Source organism: Leptosomus discolor, chromosome 22 (genome assembly GCF_034619465.1).
Source record: "Leptosomus discolor isolate bLepDis1 chromosome 22, bLepDis1.hap2, whole genome shotgun sequence".
In the NCBI taxonomy this organism is placed as follows: Eukaryota; Metazoa; Chordata; class Aves; order Leptosomiformes; family Leptosomidae; genus Leptosomus; species Leptosomus discolor.
In genome coordinates, this window is record NC_141412.1 from 3318456 (window position 1) to 3327780 (window position 9325).

Here is a 9325-nt window from a genome sequence, read left to right on the forward strand (position 1 = left end):
GAGCTGTTTAACTTCTTTGCATCGGTAATAGGCACGGCTTGAGTTTTAAATAGACTTCTAAATTAAAGCACTCTGATTGTGTTAGATGAAAGGTACTCTACAAATTATTAGGAGGGAAAAGAGGAGAAATAAATCTGTTTCAAAATGGTTTGGGCAGTAATGGCTCTTTTCTTTCAGGACTAATAGACTAATTTCCTGGATAGGCAAAGATCAATGTTTGTATATTACAGTGTTGGAGGGTTATCTCATGAAAGCTTCTTTCATTGCTTCTGGTTGGGGTTGTGCCCAGTTTTACAAATTTTTGGAAAGCTATGTGGGACAAGGCACCTAGTTAAACTCTTGCCTCCCTGTGTTGCTTCAGATAACAAAGCTTTCTTCGTCATCTCCATGTCAGAAAATGGCGCTCATATTTATGAACTGGTGGCACAGACTGTTTCAGAAAAGAACGTGTAAGTAATTGGTTCAGCTCCATCTGCTACGTGACTTGTACTTGAGAGATCTTTTACATCTGCTTGCCTGTAGCAACTGTGCAGGTGTCCGTGAATTACCTGAGTTCCTAAGCTTAGCTAAAATCATAGCTATGTTGGCCTATGTGGGAAGTATCCAAGGATAGTCTCGCTCTACTTATAAAAAGCGGGGGGAGGGTGTTAATGAGCGTGTGTGTATATGTGTATGTATATATACATACATATGTGTTTAGAAAAACACCCCATACATCCACTCAGTGCCTCTGTTGTTGTTGCTTGCTGTCTGGCTTGCTCCAGACCCTTTTCTGACCTCAAAAAAGCAATTTTGTTTACCCTTGCAAATCTGACTGCCAGATAAGTAGCTGAAATAAACCTGCATCTTCATGCAGAACCAGTTAGCTTTGCAGACTTTGATACTATCATCGTAAGTACCCCGATGAGTGAACTGATCCCCTAGCTAAACACTTTTTTTCCCTCTTTAGTAGAAATGCTTTTCTTCTAAAGTATAAGCAAGGCATAGGCTTATTTTTATGATAAAGAGCAACTGTTTTAATATGTCATATATGAAACTCTTCAGTAATATGTGAAATGTTACTTAATGCTTTCATATATATTTATATATAAAATAACCGCCTCAGCTGACAGCTCCTGCTAAGGTTCTGTCATTCATTTCATTCTGCTGAAGAGTGTAGTGGTGAGGCGAGCATTATGCTGTGGTCTTCGCTTGTGGCTGCAAGGTATTACTGAGGAGCTGAATGTAACAGAATTAAAAAAAAAATAAAAATTCTGCTGATAAGAAAAGCAGTAATAATATTAGCTGCATTTAAAAGGTCTTAATAGAGAAGTAGAAAAATTATGCTTCACATCTTGAGTGTTTTCATTTGATGTTTGTGCTGCAGATGGCAGGACCTTATAGCTCAGATGGCCGGGACGGTAAAAATGGGGAGTACCAGGAGAGTGATTCCATTACCACAGTCCGGACCGGGCGAGTAAGTAAAAGCAGCTGCAGGAAGAAGGACTGGCTTTTCTTTTTCCAGTACCCCTTCTTCTGCTCAAAGATTGTCAGCCAAAGCACGGATTCTCATGCAGCAATTCGGATACATGTGACTAAAATAATGTGTTCCTTTTTCCCTCCTTGCAGAGAAGAGCGTGAAGAAGAGGAGCAGCAGAAGCTGAAAGAGCAGCACGACATTCCTGCCAGTAGTCTACAATGTCCAGGTAAAACAGTGGTCCAGGTAAATGGTGTCAGTAGATTGCTACATGGAGTGCAGATGTGCCAAGCCATATTCCCTGTGGCTTGGGAACCTTTTGGTAGCTTTGACCTTTTTCTGGAAAGGAATGATTTCTTTACAAGTCTTTACAATGACGACTTCTACAAGTCATGTAGAGCAGTGATACTGAGACTCTTGGAAACGCATCTCTTAATATTTCCATCTGTTTTATGAATTGCTTGGAAAGGTTCTTTTTTTGCTCTGGAAAGAGTTGGCCTTTTACCAAGCCCATGCTCAAGAACTGTATTTTTTAGTGTTTTCAGAGATTTCGGTGTGAAGCAAAATTTTCTGTGGTTTATCATCGTATTTGACGTAGTTGTTTAACCTGAATGCATATTTTCTGTTTACTAGATAAAGATTTGGGCCTCGAATCAAACTTAATACTGAATTCTGAGTCGTCTTCGTCCATCATGTCTGAAAAGTCAAAGGTAGAAAGTCTTCTGGCATCAGAAAGACAATTTGATAAAGTGCAGCAGGCAGACTTGGCGCTTAAAGATTCTTCTGCATGCTATGAACACTCAACCACCAGTTTACCTTCAGAATCAGAAGGGCAGTGGGCACTGGATGCGTTAAGGAACTGTAAGTATCTGTGGGCAGTGTCTGGTGGGATGTGATTTGGAGATGGAAATTGTTAGGTCAACCATCGAAATCAATGAGCTAAAATAAAATCTAAGGCCCACTTCTATTAAACATCAGTTCTCTCTGTGCAGTAGATCACAGCATAGCAAAACAAAATGGATCTGACAACAAGGAATTCTAAGTTCTGAATTCATATACTTGCCCTTTCTTTGGCTTTAGGCATCTCGGTTTTTTTTTTTTTTTTGGTGGTTTTCCCATGTACAAAATGATGGTGGTAATGCATTGTTACTTATTGTCCCTGAAGTGCTTTGATGACAAAATCAGATTGCAGAACTTTGTGCGGTGCTGTACAATGCCTTTGCTAGTCAGCAGGTTTTTTAAAAGACAATGCAGTTAGTCTGTGGACTTATTTTCGTAGCACTGGAGCAGAATAGGAGAGGTTGCGTGAGTTGCAGAAGAAGATTTTGCATATTTTTTGGTGAAGTCCTGCAAATGAGATTGGGTATCTGTGAGCTTGACAAAGTCTAGATTCAGGTGTTCTGAGGACTTGGGAGGTAGTTGGATATAATTAGATCAACACTTGTGTGTGTTGAAAAGAAATTTTCCTGATGGACAGATGATTCTGTAAAAATGTTTATAGAAGATTTTTAATCACTTCCTCTGTTCTCTGGTTTACCTCCTTTCAGAGGAAGAATGCAGGGCTATGCAGCCTACTTGATCAGAACTAGCAGTGCGATTCCTAAATATAACTTTCTAAAATTTGAATGAATTCATTCATCCATATATCTCTTCTTGGCAACTCTGAAAGGGACACGAAGTCCTTCAGTTGTACTTTAGGCAAATAGTCTGTATTGCTTCACTGTGGCTTATTTGCTTTTACCAAAATGCAGAGCATTCATATCGTTGGCCTGAATTCCCTCTTCCATCTCTCTATACAAGTAATGACAGTTCTCTGCAATCTAATAGTTTATCTTGGATCTTTGGGTCCATTTATGCTTCTTCTTCATAAAGGTTTCAAAGTCCTTTCCCAATTCTGAATGCTGTATGAATGTTATGAATGTTCTTGATACTTGTTTTCAGAGACCAGTGATAAGACAATCTTAGTCTGTGGAGTGTCTAAAGACAGTGTTAGCGACCTTGCATCTCATGAATATTCAGACTTAAAAGAGCAACACTCTGACAGCAGCAGTGGGTCACTCACGTTTTGACAAGAGCCTTCCACTTAGACGAGTTGACTGTTCTGTTGTATGAAACCATAGCTTTTCTTGGGTGTTACATTATATGGTGAGAATGAACAGTGTTCTTCTGCTCTTGACAGCATCATATTTTTGTTTTGAACAATGTGTCCTTATTATGAAGTGTTTGGTTGGGATAATTTGAGAACTAAAGGAATGTGGGTTGAAGTTCAAACAAGCATAAATTTGCATGAAATTTTAGGAAAAACGTGTCTTCAATTTTTTTGATCTGTCATTTTAAAGTTAAGTGGAGTACTCTCAGTATGCTTGTTTCTCAGGTGGGAATCCCCTAGTATGGCTATAGCTTTTAGTTCATTTGGGGGCGTGGGTAAAACCTGGGCACTCACCTGGACTCCAGCTCACTTGCTGAATAATTTCAGTAGATGATTTCTCTGTTTTTCCCTAAGCAAGATGGAACTTGTAATGGCATGTTTGCCCTTGCTTGTAAGGTAAAATGTGGAGTGTATTTATTTTTATCCCTGTTTTTCCTACCAAGAGCAATAAGAGGGCCAGCTGCTATGAGAGATACCTTTTGGAGAGGGTGACCTTTATGTCTGGTTTAATCCTTGTTGGGGGGGTTATGGTCTGTGAAGCCTTGTGAACGTTATCTCTGCTTGCAGTGGGCTTGCTGAAACAATTGTTGGTACGGCAGCTTGGCTTTTCTGAGAAGGGGACCCTTGAGGACCAGCAGTGCTTTCCCAGGTTTAGGACCATTTCTCAAGAAGCCCAAACGGAGAGTGGAAATGAACCTGGACTACAGCACGCTGACAATAACAAATTTCGCCAGCCTGGAGCAGACAGAACACTTCCAAGAACCAGAACTAATGAGTCCACAGCTAGTTATGGCCTCCGGACTTCAGCTGGATCACCAGCCTCAGGGGATGCCATGCAGCTGATAGCAAGAGACCCCAGATCGAGTAGTAACTTGGCAATAGACCGCATGAGTGTCAATCTGGAGATCTCAACAACAGAGCTGGAAGGGGTGGGTGCTGATGAAAGCGGGGAGCATTTTTTTGATGCTCGAGAAGCTCACAGTGATGAAAATCCATCTGAAAGTGAACTAATGGAAAGGAAGGAGGAAGAGGACGTGCAAATACGGATCTCAGGTGAGCCTATTTCGTTCACTCGTTGAATGACAGTCTGTCCAGATTCAGTATTAGAGACGACTTCTCTTGCTGATATGGTATAGGACATTGGAAGTTAACTATCAGTCCTTGACAGTCATTTTAGCCCTGAAAAGGGCTGTGCAAACATCTGCCTAATGAATTCTCTGTTTTATGAAAGGAGAAGCTGAAATACTCTGGGGTTAATACCCTGTGACAGACTGCAATTACAGAGGCACCGGGCACAAGGCAAGCTCTTGATTATGGTTGCCACTGGACCAGTTGGTCTCTCAACTCACTGTTGGGACCTGTAGGGAAAACATATTCCCTGAAGGCAAAGCACTTCCTTAATCTGTACACACAGAGTCCCCGTTACTCAAGCTATTTGTAGATACTGTGTTGGCTTCTCCTGTTCAAGTTTCAGAAGAGAAACGTGGGGTTTAGCTTTGCACTGTGATTGTCTCCTGGGACCTTACTCCAGTCTAAAGCTCTTAAAAGCTTATTATTTTTGTTATTTCTATTATTGCTACTACATACGGTGTGTTTGGTGGTTACCTGAGTAGCACCTCAAAATGTATCTATTCTAGCCTTCAAGAAGGTTATAGAGCTGTTAACTCAGCAGAAAACTAGCTCTAAGACAGCAGGTGTGAGCACTTCCATGGGACTTTGCACACTTTGTGTTTGGAAGGTCTGTGATTTTGATCGGACAACATGGTGATGCTGCACTAAATTTAGCACACAAGTGCAGGTTTATCTCCTGTGCGTATTGTAGTTGAAGTAGCTACTAGTAGGAGATTCTATGTGACTATTAGTCTCGAAATCTCTTCTCCATAAATACGCTTTTATTTAAAAATTGGACTGCATTAATATGACTAAGCCAGTTTGTGACTGTCTGAATGCTGCCTTCCAACTACATATTGAAAATAATTTTTCTTTCTCTGAATTATTGAGACATTTTAAATTATTAAAACTGAGCCAACAACTTGAAGCATCTAATTTATTTGTGTCCTCTTAATGCTGTTTACTTTCTTAACTGTGCAGGGATGTCAAATTTAGACTGGCCTGTTTTTAGTCAATTCTGACTCCACATGCTGGCTTTGTAATACTGTAGAGAAATTATGTAATATAATCCTACTGCTAGGTGCAGGTTGTGAAAGCATTTCTATCTATAATTGCTTTATCTTTTTAATGTATCGTCAGCAAGCTAAATTTTAAAGCTAACCCATCTAAAAGCATCCTCAGTACTGTGGCTAATAAGTAAGTGGAGGTTAGAAATGTAGCAGTCTGATTTGTTGGGTACCGTTAGTGTAAATGCAGGTGTTTCAGACATTGTAATAGAAAAGATTTTGGAAAAACAGAAAGGTAGGCGATTAGCTCATCCAATAATGTAATTCTCAAACTGCAGTCCAAAACCCAGCCATGTTCTGTGAAGCCCCAGTTCGGAACCAAACTAGTCTGGTCTGATACAATCACTATTCTGTGTAGCGTTCACAAATGCTTTTTCTTATCCATTTTAAAATGTCTCGGGGGATGGGCCTCTCACCACTTATCTTTCTTAAAGTCTGCTTAAACTGTCTGCAGTTCAGTGGTTCTCAGTGATTATTCAGCTGGAGGTGTTAGTAAAAAGCTGTTCTCTTAACAGGAAATTATTTGATCCTTGATGGATATGGAACAGTGCAGGAGAGCTCCACAGATGAGGAGGTATCGTCTCTAGTTCTCCAGTGCACTGCAGGTGGCCGCACCTCTTTGGACTCTGCACAACAGCAGCCACTTTCCCCACGGGACACCCAGTCGGATGGAGGAAGCTCCCCGTTTGCTGAGGAGATGATGGCCTCACGCTGGGGGGGAGTGGAAGAGTCCTGCTCGTTTGTAGCAAGCCCTCACTTCTCTATAGAGTCACGTGTGCAGATGATGCAGTATATTCAGAAGATAGAGGATGACCTCGAAAAGTTAAAGGTATGGTATGTTTCTATTTGCAGTATCAGGGCTTTCATATTCCTTAGGTTTTGGTTTAGAAAAGAGCTTGAAAATAATTTTGAGTGGGAGGAAAGGCGGCCATGCCTTCTTTTTGTGTCTTTGACTCTTCTCTGGAAGCTTTTGAAGCAGAAACCCGGTGCTGTTTTCCTTGCATTAAGTTGAGGGTTACAAGAGGCGAGTAGTTCCGCTAGAGCTAGCGGCTACGTTTATTGCTTTGATTTGAATTTGGAGAGATTCCTGAGGGATAGGACAAAACTGATGCAAGTCTGCAACAGTGGCGTTGTGAAGGGGCCACTGGCCTAAAGAATACAAATTTCTGACATGAAAAGACTTGTCAATTCTGTTGCATACTGCTGCTAATGTCAAATGAAGGTGCTAAGGTGCAGTAGACCAATAACAAGGTTTTCAGCCTCACTGTATTCAAAGTGATGGCGATTCTCTATACATAATAGCCATTGCTGTGGAAGCTTTATAGCATCTTGACGTATGAGACATATCAACATGGGAAGTTAGTAGCCAGCCTTTAATTTAACTGAAATCTGAAAAGGAAGTGGAACATTGCATGCAAATGGAAGGCCTGATAAAGATGCTGATAGAGCGGTTGAGATCCATTGTGGGTCACGGTGCAACATGGGTGATTCCAGTCCACTCACCTGTGGTGAAACGTCTCTTTTCACATTTTCCCATTCCTCTCTGTTCACTTGGTAAGTAGAGAAAGAGCCGTTTGAGTTTTGGGGTTGTTTTTGTTTTTTAGGAGGTTGAGGAAGACTACACCATTCTCCGACGCCAAGGGCTGGCTGGATCAGCCTCCACAGGAGAGCACTCAGGTATGCAAGCAGACTGTCTATAATTGGTAGCGTATTCAGACATTAAACGAAGAGCACAAAGTTGATATTAATGTTTCTCACACACGCAGAGAAGGTTTCACCTACTTCAGCAGCTCTCACAGGGCTGAGACCATGCTGATTCCAGGAAAGGTCAGCTGAATCCATTGAGACTCACATGTGCAGAGGAGCTTGTTTCTTCCTCTGAAAAGGTTGTTTGCAACCTGTCTCACCCCTACCTGCCAAAGACCCGCATCTCAGGATGTACAGCTTCTCTTTCAAAGAAGGCTGGATTGATCTAATGTCCCAAAGGAAGATTTTTGAACGTGTGAAATGATTACAATCTGTCTTTTCTTTCTCTGGGGTGTCTCTGATGCTATGTAAAGTGGTTGCCATGGGTCCCTTAAATTTGCCTTAGGCATCCTAGAGATGTAACGGCTAGAATTACTAACAAACATCTTAAGGTTAAATGCGTGTGCTATCTCTCATGTACACTCTTCCTCTGCTACTACTAGGGTTCAGAAATGTTAGGCATTGATCTCTCATATCTCTCATTGCCCCTCTGCCTCACCACCTTTTTTTTCCCCCTTTTTTTTTTTTCCCTCCTTCAGACAAAAGCTAGTCATGTTTTCAGGAGTGGCTGAAGAATGGATGAAGAGTATCAGGACACAGCACCCGCTGTCTTCCTTGTGGACTCTGAGACAAGAGGGTTTGGACCATCCAAACGTGAACCATACTCTAGCAAAGTGGGCATGGGGTGCTTTTCCTGTGGGGCATCTGCACTATCTTGTCAGTGAGGGAGTCTATTCTATTTTGCTCCTCTCCTTGCTACCAGAAATTCATTTTTCAGAACAGAAAAACCAAACCAAATGTACAGAGCTTTGGGTGTAGGATATAAAAATGTATTTAGACATTAAAAAAAAAAAATCAATGTATTTATTTGACTTCATTCCGTGTATCAAAAGCACATTTTAATTTTTTAATCTGCCTTTTTTTGTTCTATTTTAATTGGGTAGTGACAGTTCTAGCCCTCTGCATACAGTGCACCCAGCCTGCCACTGCTCCTGTACCAAAGGTCAGGTCTGAGGGGAGAGGGTGTGCCTATGTGCAGGTGTATCTTTACTTCACTGGACTGGACTCTGCACTCCCTGCTGGCAATCAAACTGCCACACGAAGAGCTACTTATGAAGGTGTTAGGATGACTTGTGGCTGGAACTACCTGTATTCAGCAAGTGCATGGGAACTGCTCGTGTCACCACATGTGTAACAAGAATTTTCCATGCACTAAATAGCCAGGCACTTGAGATGGGCAAATTTTCTTTTCCCGTCTCCCATGAGGTCTCTCTCTCCTTTGTTGACATGCAAGATTAGACTGGGAGAGGAGAGAGATAGGTTTAAATTTTCTTGACTTTGTTGGCTTTGATCATTGTCTCCTTTGTAAAATGATAAAAATACTTGGACCTGCAGCACTTTTGTAACTCTTCTCTGGATCAAAAAGAAAAAATGCAAACCCAGAAGTGTTTCAAAGATATGGGGCGTGTCTGCCCCTGATTCACTACTGAATGAATAAGGGCTGCCATTCGAGTTAGCCACAGGTACTGCTGATTATAGGGCCAGTAAGTTTTAGTACCTGAAAGTATGTCTTGCTGAGGGCTTGGGATGGGTCTGGGGGTTTTTTTGGGGGTGGGGTTGGGTTGGTTTTTGGTTGGGTGTGTTGGTTTGTTGGGGTTTTTTTTTTTTTTTCAAACTGATTTGTGCCAATGTGTTCTCACTGAAACAGAGATGTGCAAAACAAAGGCGGCTGAAACAGCTCTCTAGTACTTCTTTAGGTCTGTTCTAATGGGTTTTGCTGTTGGATTGTTGAATTCC

At 41.4% G+C, this 9325-nt stretch overlaps 1 protein-coding gene across 1 annotated transcript in view; it reads left to right on the forward strand.

The window, feature by feature from the left end:
• The window catches only part of ARHGEF12 (Rho guanine nucleotide exchange factor 12), a 43325-nt gene extending 34403 nt beyond the window's left edge, over nt 1-8922 (forward strand). The window contains exons 33-40 of the mRNA XM_009951224.2: nt 362-449; nt 1367-1456; nt 1609-1685; nt 2090-2317; nt 4173-4658; nt 6298-6611; nt 7387-7459; nt 8068-8922. Of these exons, the coding sequence (XP_009949526.1) occupies nt 362-449; nt 1367-1456; nt 1609-1685; nt 2090-2317; nt 4173-4658; nt 6298-6611; nt 7387-7459; nt 8068-8078 (1367 nt within the window). The 3' untranslated portion in view covers nt 8079-8922. The remainder of the gene's footprint in view (nt 1-361; nt 450-1366; nt 1457-1608; nt 1686-2089; nt 2318-4172; nt 4659-6297; nt 6612-7386; nt 7460-8067) is intronic.
• The last annotated feature ends 403 nt before the right edge of the window (nt 8923-9325 follow it).